The sequence below is a fragment of the Malurus melanocephalus genome, unplaced genomic scaffold (genome assembly GCF_030028575.1).
Source record: "Malurus melanocephalus ecotype Western Australia unplaced genomic scaffold, MMel_1.1 scaffold_42, whole genome shotgun sequence".
NCBI classification, from domain to species: domain Eukaryota; kingdom Metazoa; phylum Chordata; class Aves; order Passeriformes; family Maluridae; genus Malurus; species Malurus melanocephalus.
Window position 1 is genome coordinate 2,440,182 of NW_026623274.1, and position 14,650 is coordinate 2,454,831.

Here is a 14,650-nt window from a genome sequence, read left to right on the forward strand (position 1 = left end):
GTAAATCTGGTCAGATAAAGGTACAGTGGCCTCAGAAACCATGCTGTTTCACATGGCTCCTCAGTAAGTCAGCTTTCTCGGACGGTGTTCCACCTCCCACATTCTCTGCCTGAGAAGTACCTGTTCTGTTGCATTCTGATATTTAAAGGGACACTGTCAAGTAATCGAGGTGAAAAATACAACCTTGCCTTAAGCTGCTAACCTCCATCTTCAGTGCTGCAAGTGGCTGCCATGTTCAAACACAGAGGGGATGAAGTCTGACACCTTCTCTGGTCCAGAAACACCTGACCTGTGACAGCCTGGCTGCCAAAGGAGCTGGCAGCCCATGTTTGCCGTGTCTCCACAGAAGCTGTGAGGTGCTGGTACAATGRTGGAGGGCAGCTGCATTCAGCCATCGTGGAGCGTTGCTCGGCACTGCTGCCAAATGGATGCAGTTTGGCTGAAGTCCTTATCTTGATTTGGGGGAGAGCTGGGTTCAGGCTTGATCACTACGGGTTCATACTTTTGGGATAGCTGAGCTTTTGCTCCTCAATTAGGTAATCTCTATTTTTAGGGTTCCTGCTCTTATGTTTCCTTTGCGGCAGCTGCAAAATAACTCGGCCCTGCAGAGTTRGGACATACCCTCCATAGAGTGAGGACAGTCAGCAGGAAATCAGAAATATGGATTTCCTCCTGTCACAGAAGAAAGGTGGGGAGGAGAAGGACAGGGATGGTGAAAGGAATGGGGTGAGCGGAGAGAACCATACGTGCCCAAATGGAAAAGGACAAAATCGGTAGGGAAAGAAATTTTATTTTCAAGCTTGTAAGAGAATATTACAAACAATGGAGAGTAAAAAAAGCCCAAACCCTAAAAACTATTTAAAAAGTACTTGACAGTGTCCCTTTAATATCCACAAATGATTCAGCCATTGTGCATTGAAAGAGAATGTTCCTGAAGAGCAACCGATWCCTTCGAGGATATATCCCAGAGAAGGAGACTTATTAGAAGTGCTACACAGTCAGTCAGCAACTGTGCTCCCTCTTCAGACTAACTCTCTTTTGGATGATTGAATGGAATAGACTCTGTAATAAACTAACAGACTGGATGTGAAAGGATCAGCCTACAAGACTGAGTGAGACTGTTGCAAATTGARCAGCAGGGATACAGACACCAAAAAAAAAAGTACATCTCTAATGCATGAGTGTCTGAATCAGCAAGGGAGCAGAAACCCACCGAAGATGGGTCAGCTTCTTGTGACTGGAGTAAAATGGAAAGAAATTAACCTGGAATGTCTGCATGGAAAATGATGTGTGTGGGTGGCAAGGTTTGGATGCTGGATTTGGGGTTATGAAGGCATGAATCACACCAGTACTTGTGCTTGAAACACCTGCGGAACATTTGTACAAAATTTGCCAAAAATGCCTATACGTYGAATAAAGGTCATGGAGCGCCCTCCCCCCTCCCAGTTCTACCCTCACAAACCCCTTGTCAGGAACATTATGAAAAAAACAGGCTTTTTGGTGAAATTTGGGTATGCCTGGATTCTGTTAAGATTTTCTTAGTGAAATGATTCAATCTCTCTTCTGTAAATCAATACTAAAAAATCCCCAGCCATGTAGCTTCAGGTACCCCACGGTAAAATCAAACAAGGCTCCAGTGACTCATGAAACAAAACAACTCATAGCCCTGGTTAATTGGAGTCTGGAAAATAAAAACACTCCAAATATTTCGTTCCCTTCCATGTTTTTATAAATCTCACACTATGTGTGTGTTTGTGTGCGCGTGCGTGTGTGTAGGGGGGGTGTGCACAGAGCGTTACCTATTCCAGGTAATAGGATTTGTAAGACATACTAAACCGTCTGTTCCTCTGCTTCCCCAGAACTCTGCCTACTCAGTTTGTAGTCTGTATTGCACTTGTTTTGTTGGTTTTTTTGTGATTTGTGTTGTTATTTTTTCTTTTTTTTTTCTGTTTTTTTCTTTTTTTTCAAACAGGCTGGAAAACATTAACCTCTTTAGCATGAGTGTGCAGCTCTCCCTCCACCTGCTTTTTTCCTCAGCTGGCCAGGTGCCGCCTCTTATATCTTGTGCAGTTACTGAAAAAAGAAAAGGAGAGGAAAAAAAAAAGAAAAAAGAAAAGGAAAGAGAAAGAAAAAGGCACACCATGCTCCTCTGCTTTATGAGTTCTTTGTCTCCTCCGCTTCGTGTTAAGGCCTCCTGAATTCCTCGGATCAGACCGTCGTGACCCTCATGACGAGCTCTCTGTTACTACTAGACTGACTCCTCTGTTCGTGAGGCCTCAGGTGGCTGAGTATATGCAGGATGGTATAAGCACAGTGGTGGTCAGAGAGGGTGCCTGTGGCATGGCCGGCAGCCCGTGCCCCGCTGTCGGCTGGAGCGGAGTTAGTGGCTGTACCACCAGTGGAGGACGAGTGGTTGGTTTGGGAGGAGGGGCGCTGATTTGTCCTGGTCCCTGTTTTTTGCTCCTCCATGTCCTTTGTTTTGTCATAGTTCAGCACTTTCCACTGCTGATTGACCGCCTGCCACCGTTTAAAAATCCGGTAAACCGAGGGCCCTTCGTGTATTATTAGACCTGGAGGGAAGGGGGAAAGAAATAAACATAAAACAGAAACAAAACTTTAGAAAGAACCATAGATCTGCCCCAGCATCTTCCCCCAGTTAGCCGGTTAAGCTGAGCTCTCCTTCAGCTTTTTACAATGATAAATCCTGTATTTTAATTATCAACAGCAGAGCACTGGTGCTTCTCCTCTGCTGGATCCCTTTTCCCCTGAATTAAAAGGATTACAGTTTTATCTCAGCCATCRATAAAAGGATCGTAAATGGAGCACAGTGAGTTACACTTACAGCAAAAGAGTATCTGTTTACCAACAAATGCCCAAGGTTTATCTCTCGCTGGGCTAATTCTGCGTGCTGCATAGGCATGATTCACCCAGCTCAGGCGTRTGTTTGGAGGGGGTGTAACTGGAGCTGACGTGCCAGTGACGGCTGCTGCACCAGCGCCGTGTGTGCACAGCCTGTGTCTCTCCCCACACACACAGCAGCAGAGCAGACACACATGTGGAGGCCAGAAAAAGAAAGTCTGTCTATATCCATAAGGGGTTTGTTATCCAAGGCGAAGTTTTGCTCATCTGCAGAGCAGGTACCTCATGGAACGTCACTGCCTCCTTTCAAAGGGGAGCTCAGCACTCCTGACAGAAAGGGCAGAGGAGCTCCTGGTGTGTGCAGAGTGTGCAGGCAGTGCCTGTGTCCTGCTGCCCACCTGATCCCACGGAGCTGATATCTGGGGATGGCTCTGGGCTGTGGGGCACCGCACTGCTAATGGTCTCTGTGTTCATGAGAGAAGGAGCAGCTCAGGCCCTTCAGGAACACAGCAGTTATCTCATCTCCCAGCTGTCTCCATCATCCTCTCCACCCTTGCAAGAGGACTGAAGAATTAAACACTTTCAGTTGCTGAGTTGTTGACAGCATTTGAGTCTTAAGTTCTGCTGTTATTATTGAAGTTGCCAGACTGTGGCTAGACCCTGTGGAAGCACAAGGTCTAGCAGTGGCTGCAACACAGGTCTTCTGCTCCAGTGAGGCTGATGGAAGCTGCAACATCTCCTGTAGACTGGCTTAGCTGGCACACTGTAATGTATTCATAAGCTTTGCTAGAGAATGGGATTTTATGTGGAATGAGGGGAGTCTGAGTGTCCTTGCTTAGCAGCCATCTGTCTCCTAGGAAAGTGCCTTTGTGTCCCACRTAACTGAAGCCAGACCAGCAGGCAGGACTGGGTGAGTTAGCACATGGATGGCTTCATTGTCCTTAATGACAATGGCGTCACCCTTCTGGGCCGGGATAAAAACTATCAAAAACATTTCTGAGAAGAGTAGCTCTAACCTTCCTGTTGTGAACATAAAAATACAAGAACAAAAGTCTCCCAAGAATCAAAACCATGCCTAAACAAAGGGGCTGACTTGACCAACAATGTGTAAAGAGATGATGGGCACCACAGAATAACATGGTTTACACYTATTCCTGATTAATTAAACGTGACACCTTACCCACCACCTACCTTTTCCAGATAGTTCTAGTTTCTGATGACAGATAATTAYTGGAGTAAGCCTGTGCTACATCAGACCCCAAAATATCTGAAGGTCATCTTACCCATCAGGCTGATCTCCCCATTACTCAGCAATGGGATGCAGCCAGTTGGTTTCTTAGGGTCAACATGTCAGAGGGTTTAAATCACTGCTTCAGTACAGACTGAATTTCCAGCCTTCCTGGAAATTCCTGGTTTTAACTTGGAGCCTGCTGGCTTGATCACAGGTTAGCTTCAGAGGGGCTTTCACATTCATTGAGATGGGGTGCTGAGCCTTCTCACTGGCTGTGAGTTAATTCCACCGGATAGCTTGTGTGCAAATCTGACTGTTTTGGGACAGGAAATGGTGTAGGGCACTACAGTATGAGAGAGCTCTACCCTCTGGTTCCCAGAGCCCACTGAGATTGCACAGCTGTAACCCTGCAGTGCTGCTGGCTCTTCATAACCAAACCCCATGATGTCATAATAGAAAAACTTGGGTTTTCCTCCCTGCTTTGAAACATGGTTTAGAATTCTGACGTGGTCTGATCAAAGCACCAGCCATAAAAAGCAGGACTTAGGGAAAGCCTGTATGCAGATCCAGCCAAGGAGACAGAGCTTTGAAGCAGGCCTGAAGTGGATCAGCCCATGACAAGGGACATTAGACATATTTAAATGAGCTGTCTGATCTGTAATGAATGAAATTCCACTCTGATGAATGACAGAGCCAGTGTTTCTCAGAGACCACTTTAAGCCTGGGATAAAAGAGCTGAAATCAAATGTTTTCTCTTTGGCTGTAGAACATTCTCCATAGAATCAAATCCATTCTACAAAGTATTAAACACCGAGCCAGGATTGTAAATCTATTCTTAATTACCTTATCACAAATATTTAATGCGCAGCCTGATTCAAGAGGGCTGTTTATAAAATTCTTGTTTGTTTGCCTTCTAATTATAAATGTTTATGATCTTATGCAATTAACTGTGTGATGCTGATGGATGGGTTGCTGAGTCAACTGAGCAGCTGTTTTCTTAGATAGTTTTGGTTTCCAAATATTTATAAAAGTATAAAATAACTTGTTTTCATCTGTATTTACTGGGCTCTAAATTACTTATCGATTTCCTAGYGTCAAGCTCAGGAAGCTGTAAAATTAAGAAGGAAGCAAGTGGAGGGGTGGGCATGGATGCGGAAGTAACGGTGATTCATTTACAAGAGGAAGTGCCAAGAGTAAGCAAGAGTCCATCAGTTAATATCAAGCTGCAGGATGCTTAATTCTCTCATCAGAACAAATTTTGTCTGCCTCAGATAACTTACGACCAGAATTCCTACATTCAGGTCTGTGCATCCCTTAACAAAAATACCCTTCCCTCAAGAATCATTCTTGTTGAGAAAAGTGAAATTTTCAATTTAAAGGACAGAATTCAGTGGGAAATCCTTCAGGGAAGACTGTATTCAACTTGAGGTGTCCATTTAGAAGCAATTATTCCATAAGCTAAATCCTCTGTGTCAGTGGGTAAGATTTCAGGTTGGTRTGAACTTCTCTCTTTCTGCAGTTCTCTCCTCTCAACACAGAAGTGTCCATGAGAGGATTCTGAGTGTCCTGGTCCTTTTCCACTCCTCTCCTTTTCACCTCGCCCTCTTCTGCTTCACAAAATCTGTTCTCAGTGGATCCTCTGTGAAAACYATCCTCTTCAGAAGGAAAATTTCTGTGAGTTGTACACAAAACTTGTTAGTCCAGATTGTTGCCTGGTTCATGAAATCCCTAGTTTGTGATGCTGCTTAAATGAAACTCCCGTGGAACGTGGACAAAGGGCTGACAATGTGCTGCTCTCACTCCCATCTTCTCATGTTGAGACTTGGCTAGACCAGCACTGKGTGAAATTCCTTGATCTGAAAACTGTTGAAAGCTGGATTCTCTTGGGATTAGATGGGACAGAGGGGCATTGGATCAGTGGTTTGTGAGAAAACTGATCAGGAGAAAGGTGCTTAGCCAAGGGCCAGAAGGGCTGCTGGAAGTACTGGCAGATGTAACAAGGGAACTGTGTTTGTGCCTCTGGATGGGGAAGAGGGGACCAGCTGCTGTACCACCGTCCTGTGAGATTAACCTGGGGGGTTGTGAGTCTCCAATTTAAGGTAACTTTTGTGCAGCAGTTTCCCAGAAATGACATGCAGTGCACTCCTGAACATGGTCAGCCCCGGTCACCAACTGGTATTTTCCTCAGGACTTTCAGCCTCCCATTAACCTTCCTCTTATTTCAACTCTCACCATTTCTTGAAAGAAACAGATAAATTGTTGGGACAGGAACTGTTTCACCTGTTTGCCAGTACAGAAAACCACCAAAACAGGGCTTCTGCTGACAGTGGGTGGCACATCACCCCCACACTGGCATTCATACTATCTACAGGAGGAAAAATCACAGTCCATTCCAGCCTTCTCTAAAAGGCCTGTCCTGTCACCTCTTGTTTGCACCTTCAGCAGGACTTTGYCTTTTTGTTTTCCTTTTCAAATACAATTTCATCTCAGCCAGACAGCTGCCATGCTTCAGCCTGTTTCTGTTGCTTTCATTATTGGGTGTCAGGGGAAGATTATGGCAGCTGTGATCAAAGCTTAATGTTTGCCTCCACAGCAGTGGTGACTCAGGCCAAGGTAAACTCAGCTTTTTGGGAGATAACACTTTCATTGCCAAGCTTTCTCTCTATTGACATCACTGCCATACACAAACCCTTCCCTCCCTTTCTGTGAATTCTTTAATCTTTTGTGACAATCTCAAATTTCTCCACTTTTTGTTTCCAAAGCTCCAGCAGCTCAGCCCTCACTTATCTTTTTGCCTTAATCTTACCCTATTTGCTTCATCTTTACTTGCCTTTTATCTTGACCTAAGAGTAGAAAAGTGGCTGATGATAAACCAGGAAAGAGAGACAGGAGCATCTGCTCCAGGAAATACAGGCTTGGAAAGAGGTACCCAGTATCTGGCATCCCTCACTGTGACCAGGACAGYTCCAGCTGAGTATGACAAGTTCTTTGAACAGCCTGGCGTACTTGGATCCTCCTGTGGCTGATAATCAAGGCTGCAGAGCTGTGCTCTTYGGGAAATGGGGAAGAGGGTGAAYCAAGGAACAGGGAGAGGTAGTTTTSTAAYTGAAAACAATGTCATGRCATCTGGGAATCTGCACTTGGGCTGATTTGGAGACCAGGCTGGAACTGGCTGGGAATGAGGTAATGTCCTTCTCCTCAATCCTCTTCATCATCTCTAGAACTTCTTTATTTCATCCCCCTTTTTCTGCAAGTGAACACCCCAGCAGGGTGCAGTCCCCTGACAAAAGAGGTGCAGAAACAGGACTGTAACACCTCACCTGCCTTTGGATTCCTTGATGAAATAAACTGATATGTCACAAAATTGCTGTCTTCAGCACTGTGACTGCCTGGTCCAGCTTGTGTTTGGGATTCTCCTTTCTCCTCCCTAAGGGTAGTGCTTTGCACTTTTCTTTATTCAATTACATCTTGTTGATTCCTCCAATTTGCCAAGAKAATTTCAAATTTCAAATGCTGATCTAATCCTACCAAGTGCTTGCAGCCTTTCCAAGCTTGGTGTCATCTGTGAATTTTATAACAGCACATCCTATTTAATTATCTAAGTAATTAATAAAAATATTTAAGAGAGYAGAGTCCAAAAGACTCTCCACTTGAAGTGTGTTTCCAGCTTACAGCACACCACTGACAGCTACTGAGAAAGCAGTTTCTCCATTGGCTGTACACCGTGCATTACAGTTATTTAATCTAGAACATGCTTCTCTGGTAGGASAATGCAAAGGCAAAGCACCAAGAGCACTGCCCAAGCCACAGCATATCAAACTAACTGCTTCCTCCTYAGCCACCAGTACAATTACCCTTCCAAATTAGATCTGGTTATACTCTTGTGCTCACCAATTGGTTAGCTAAAAAATATCCAGTATCTTTCTATGAATCAGTTAAGCTGATTTGCCCTTCATTTCCTTGATCCTCAGTGCCTACCTTCATTATCTGATAGAGATTTTATTTAAAGCTAGGTACTCTGCATTTCCCCAGCCGCCTGGCATCTCCTGCATCCTCCTCAAGTTCCTGATGATGAAATGCTCATGGGTCAGCCACTGTTCCTGCAGCTTCCTCTGAAGTTCATTAGGACATGCTGACAAGGACAGAGCTAACTAATTTGAATATTTTTGAGGCTGTTCTTTTCTGATTCTGCCCTGGGCTTCTTTCTCCTCATTAAAATTGTTTTAGTTARGTTTTGAGGACTGAAACAAAGGCAACATTTAACTGTTTGGCCCTTTGTGTATCAAAATACTATCAGCTCTCAGATTTGCCTTGTTCTTCTTCACATATGCTTATGGATCCATTTCTTTTTGCCTTTTGAATCTATGGAYGGTCATCTTGGGGTTCAACTCTGACAGCTCCCCATGCCTGTGTGATTTCTAGAGAYTCTTCATTAGTTGAAGGTTATTATTTCTGCCTTTTGTGTGATTGCAGCTTCTGATTTTGGGTCCTCAAAGAGTTCCTGATGCAGSCTCAATGCTCTCTTCCCACGCTTCTGAGCTTTCCCCTGCACAGGCACAGTTTGCTGTTGTGCCTTTAGTATCATCCCTTTTGGCAGCTGTGAGCTGTTCACAGCTCTTTTATCCTTCAGATTCTCTTCCCAAGAGACACTCGCTGCTCTGCTCCCCTGGGGCTGCTGCCGCTGCTTTTCTGGACTCCATTATCCTCACATCTTMCTTTTCTTCAGCTCAGGAATGCTTTCATTAAGCAGTCACTTCCCATACAAACTACTGATACATTCAGATTTTCAGGGATTCTTTGCTTTCTGGGAAAATCGAATAGGAAGTATAGATTCCYTCATAACTGTCATCTCCACTCTCCAAAATACAATTTTTGTCCCCAGAATGTTTCAAGAGCTGAACAGTAGTTCATAATGATTAGCCTGGAACATCTGGTGCTGTCTCTCAGGCATTTCTGGAAGCTGCAAGACACTGGACCAGTGATCAGGATTTCTCTAGTCCACAAGACAAAGAGCCAAGGTCTGCTCTGAATAATGCTGGAACTGTACTAGGAGGGTGTGCAAACTTAGCAATTGCCAGTGCTGAACGAGATAAAGTATAAATTGAAAATGTATTCATAATGATTAGAGCTCGAGTGAATGCTTAACATATGGAAAAATAATTAGCTGATTATAATCAGGCACTTTCTTATCAATCATTCTCAATGCACATTTTTTAATGTCTAAAGAACTGATTATGTATGCATCTGAACTGTGTTTTGGCTCAGCAGAACTGGGATGTCTGCACAGCTGGACTCTTTTGAGAGCTGTTGAGCACTGGATGACGTGGCCATCATGGAACCCATGGATCTGGGGAAGACAAAACACTCATTCTCCTGGCAAGTGCGTTCACTGTAGTGAGGCTGCCCTGTCACACAGCTTTCCCAGCAGTGGGATGCCGTGCTTGGATCTCCTCAGGCCACAGGGGCCACAACTCCAGCAAAACCGAAATGGAGCTCCTCAGAGACTGAGACCTCCGTGGCCAAGGAAGAGCTCCCAGCAGCGAACACAGAGGAGCTGGGCTGACCCCTGGAGCTGCACACAGCAGCACCATGGCCCTGGAGGTGCCACAGTACTTCCAGCTCAAAACATATGAGCTACCAACCACAACTTCCTCCTCCTGCACTGCCCAGACCAGTACTTTCACCTTTTGCCTCAAAACTGTGATAAAAACCAGTCTTAACCAAAACAAGAAATAACAGTGAAAACAGGTAAAATGAAACCCAAAGAAATCCTTGCTCAGGCAATAGATAAAGCATAAACTAAAGCACTCCAATAAACTCAGCTGGCTGTGGACAGCTACAGAAAAATGGATGTTGTGCCCTAAAGGGCTGTTGTACTGCTGTGGTATTTAATTCACAGTGCACGATAAAGCAGAGGATTAAAGGATGGTCTGTAGTTATGCAGGCAGCAATAAATTAGACTCTTCTTAGAAAAAGCAAGTAAATAAATAGAGATGGCAGCTCCACCAACAGAACAGCCCCTTGCTTCAGAATCATGCCTCTCCAGCAGCATTCCCTACTTGTGAGGCTACTCATAACTGTGCCAGGACAGGAGGGACAGGGCTTGGAAGCAGCACTCATACACCCTCTTGCTCTCTTAAAGTTCCCCCTCCTTGCTTTGTTGCTAGGACTGGTTAGATCCTCTTGGAGCCTTTTTTCTCCAAATTTAAGACGGATATAACAGCARCACCCCACATCTTGAAAAGGCTTTGTTCAAGAGGTGAAAGAYGCTCATTGTGTGAATGACAGATACAGCAACGTCTTGAAAAGAAGGGAGTAAATAATAATTTCAAGCTAAGATGAACAGAGCACTGGCCAAATTCACACCCTGGTCTCTGGGTCTTTCTGTGGGTCTTTTCTACCTTCAGATTTCCAGACATTCACAGAGAGAAGCTGAATACTTATGGTGAGGAGAAAAAAAGCACGTGGCTTCCRTTCACTATGTTTGCATGATGGCAATCATTCTCCAGATCTGAGTCCTGAACCTTCCTATGCCCCAGCTAATGTTACTCTGACCAAAGCATTGCCTGAGCACTCCTGCTGGATCCTCAGCCATTCCAGGGACACTCCTTTAAAAGTAAAGCTGGACAACAMCACCATGCTGTGCAGGGCTTGGGAATCTGCCTTCACACTTGCTTTGAGTGAGAACTGAAAAAAATCACATTGTTCCYCAGAATGGAAGAACACGTGTATTTGCAGACAGGTGAAAATGTTTCATTTGGAATTGAACTTTTTTTAAATGTTGTATTCCAAATTCTGACACTGAATTTGAAATACTCAGCATGAGCAGTCATCTCTAAATGTTAAATCAAAATGCTTTGTTCAAGAATGATCAAAACATGACATTTGCTTATTGAAGGTAGAACTAGTGCCTCCCTCTCTGCTTTTATTAGCAAATGAGTTTCTGTAAGGAAAAATGAGAATAGTTTCATAATTTTTTTCATTTTCTAAGGGATGCAGGTCTTGTCTGAGCCCAGTTCCTCCAGACTGCTCCAAAATGCTCTTCCACTAAGAGGAATAGGAACCAATTAGGAGAGACAGAAAGGTGAGTACAGCTCACCCTTAACATCCCCCAGGGTAATATAGCGCACATAGGCTAAATTAATGGACCTGAGAGTGCCTCTGAAGTCTCACATTGGCATGTGCATTGTGACTGCTTCTACTGCTTTCCCCTCCAACATGCAGGAAAGCATCCCAAGGATGTGAGGCAGAAGGACTCAGGGTACAATCTGGCCAGCCTTTTATCGGGATAAATGTATTCCTGGGACACACCATAGCGCAGCCTGTCCTGTGCTGCTTTGTCCTCCACAACCATGACAAAAAAATCTTTCATTGCAAACCCAGGATTCCTGTGAGATTTCCAGAAGCCTTTCACCTTGGATGCTGCAGCCTCTCTCTGCTCCATCACTGTCCCCACAGGTTTCACCCCACCTTCTCCCCTGCAAAGGTCTTCACCTCTCGCACAGAGGCACTACTCAAAATTAACAAAGGTGGTAGAAGCCAAGAGGACAAGGGTCTGTTATTTCTGATCTGTTCCTAGCTGGAATCTYTAGGAGGGCAACACTGCTTCATTCCTTCTCTGTATACAGAAGCTCCTTCCACCAGAGCTGAACACCTTTATGGCTGCAATATCCAGATGAGTGAATGCTGATGGAGACTGAGGGGCAGGTAAGGGTTCACCCRCCCCTATGGGATCTGCCAATGCTGAGCTCACCAGTGTGACACCAGTGAAAGGAGCTGAGAGTCTAAGCCTGCAGGAAAGGTCTGGAGAAGAGCCTTGGAGAACATGGAAAGGTCCTTGAGGTGGCTGTGGCTGAGCTGAGTGAATTGTTCCAGCTGGCATTGAATATTGACATGGACACTGTRGATTCAGCTCTGCCATCAGTGGGTCTTGGTGCAGGAGGAAAAGCACTGCTTCAGGGAGTAACTYTGAGGAAGAATTAAATTTAGCAACTTAGCCCATAGGCCTGTTTACAATATACTTCATTACAGGCTATTGTATCTGGGTTAGAAGATGGCTCTGCTGGTAGGTAGGCATCATCAATCAGCTTCTACTAAATGATCCCAGAGCTTGATTAATGGGGCTTCATGTTAATCTCGCTTCTGCTTCTGGCTCCCCACTGAGCTGGGGATGCACCAAATGCAGCCTCATCCACTGTGCACGGGGGTGTGATCCACCCGTGGTCTCATCTTTGACCATGGAGTTGAATTCTCTTGCTACAGACACAACAGTCTGCCATGGACCACAGCTTCCCACCTCCAGGAGTAATGTGTCTGTGGGATGCAGGCTGTAGTAGGAGGAGCGATGGGACAGAAGGCGGTTGGAAAAACACAGCCTGGCACAGAGCTGAGGACTTTTCTCATCCTTTACTAGACAGCACAATTTGTGCAGCTGGCATGGGAGATCCTACCAGCTGCCTACAAGGGAATTTCCTGCCATAGTGTAGAGGTTGTGACAGGCAGGTGAGTGCTCCTGCCTCTGCCCACGTATGGCAACTTAACCCAGGGACACCAGGCACTTGATTTCCACAAGGAGCTCAGTGTCAGGGAAGCACAATTCTGATTGTGATGTATCACACCTGAAAGCACAAGATGCAGTTCACAAGGCAAAAGAAGTCCTTTTCTCCCTCAAAAAATGTTAATTAGGTTGCCCTCATTAAATGCTAACCACATTGATCCACTGGAGCAGAGAGCACCATATGGTTATTCACAACAAAATCCATCTCTGGAGCCCTGTTGCAGCAGTGGGACCCYGCTGGAGATGGATGTGGGGAAGGAGTGCGGAGCTGAACGCACACGTGTGAAAGCCCAGGTGCTGCTCTGATKGTGCTGGAAGCCAAGTTCTTTCCCTGCAAAGAGGGAGAGGGTTCAGAGCCAGGTCCAAAGCTGTGTCTCTGTGCTCAGCAGCGACACGCTGGCTCTGCRGAGAGCGGCTGAGCTGCGCTGGAGTCCTGTGGGCACACGGAGCCCCTGCAGCCCTGCCCGCTGCCGGGAGCACACAATGCACACACGCCGGCTGCCCCTCTGCTCTCTTATGGAATAATCAATGCAACAGTGGATAAAAATAGGCCCCATCTTTCAGGAGCAGAGGGGTGGCTTGTCTCGATTTTGCCGAGCATCCGCTGTTCCTGGATGGTGGCCAAGCAGTCGGTCRTCAGATCAGCTTTGCAGCGCCGCTTCTCCTGATGCTGGCCCAGCTACAGGGCCCACAATGATTGTTCCCCAGGATGGACCCTGCCCAGMTGCATCGAGAGCCCCATAACGTGCCCTGTGGTGACTGTTCCTGTCCACACAGCCTCTGTACAGCTGACAGATCAATGATTTGCTCGGTAGTTTTTCAAGCGTGCACACTGTGGCTGAATGTGTGCAAACCAGGGTTTACGGTGAGGAAAAAGTGACTTTGCTGCCTAGCTTTATCCCAGCTGCCTGCTCTGAAGGTAGAACCTGTATCTGGCCACTCCAATTAGCTCCTGATATCTCTGGTTCACATGCAAACTGGGTAAGAAGTGCATGAAGAGCATGGCAAACAGTGCATCAAGCTGAAAGACTTGTGTATATTCTCATGGATCTCTTCCAGGTATGCCAAAGCTACATATTTGCTGTGTGGGCTCTGTCAGGTCTTTCCTCCAAAAACATTTGCTGAACTTCTCCACCTTGTGCTCTGCCTTTAGGGTGTCATCAAGCCAACATGCGGGTTTGCTGCTTCCTTAAAACTGATTCCCTACTGCGGTAGCAATTCTTCCTGCTTTGTACCTTGGGGGACTATGTAGACCYGAATGAAAACATCTGCTTTCCTTTTGAGAATTGGATTGATACAGATGAAGACCAAGACCCTGAAGACACCTCATTTCCCAGTTTCTCTTTATTTCRTTGTGACTTTAACTCCTAAATCCTGTGAACACTGAGGGCCCARGTGACCTGGCTAGGTAACAGCCTAAGGCTACCTCAGCCCACCATTTCCTCTAGGAAGCAAAGCTCATTTAAAACAAAAACCCATTAGTCTTGGCAGAAAGCTTGAATTGTCACTGTCTCAAGGAAGCTCCATTAATTACTGTTCCCACTGCACTATGAAAGATCAAATGCYGTGGATCAGTTTTAATTGGCTATTGATTCTTATGTTATTACCTATGGTTGGGCTGAGATGCTGTCAGAYGTACTGGATGCTTTTGATTATTCTTTCTGGCAGCTGGGATTAAAAACAGCAGGCAGACATTTCCTGATCTGTGATGGATTGCCATGGTGTGCCAACAACAATCGTCGGCTGGATGAATGGTCCTGCTCTGCCTGTCCTGTGCTGCTGAGCYGCAGTGCACTTGTGAAGGCAAATGCACTCAGGGATCAGGGAAAGAGCAGGAAAAGCTTCCAGCAGCACAAGGATTTAGWGCTTGCAGAAGTGCTGCTGCCAGCACGAAGGCAAGGTGAGGCAGGGAACAGGGACTTGGGCACGGGCAAAGCGGGTGCGCCCATCACTCAGTGATGTGAAGAGAGGCAGATCAGATCAGATGGATAACCCCAGATGGA

General features: G+C 45.7%; 1 protein-coding gene across 1 annotated transcript in view; it reads right to left on the bottom strand.

The window, feature by feature from the left end:
* Positions 1-2,100: 2,100 nt before the first annotated feature.
* The window catches only part of MARCHF4 (membrane associated ring-CH-type finger 4), a 90,903-nt gene continuing 78,353 nt past the window's right edge, over positions 2,101-14,650 (bottom strand). The window contains 1 exon segment of the mRNA XM_057364788.1: positions 2,101-2,570. Within this exon segment, the coding sequence (XP_057220771.1) occupies positions 2,209-2,570 (362 nt within the window). The 3' untranslated portion in view covers positions 2,101-2,208.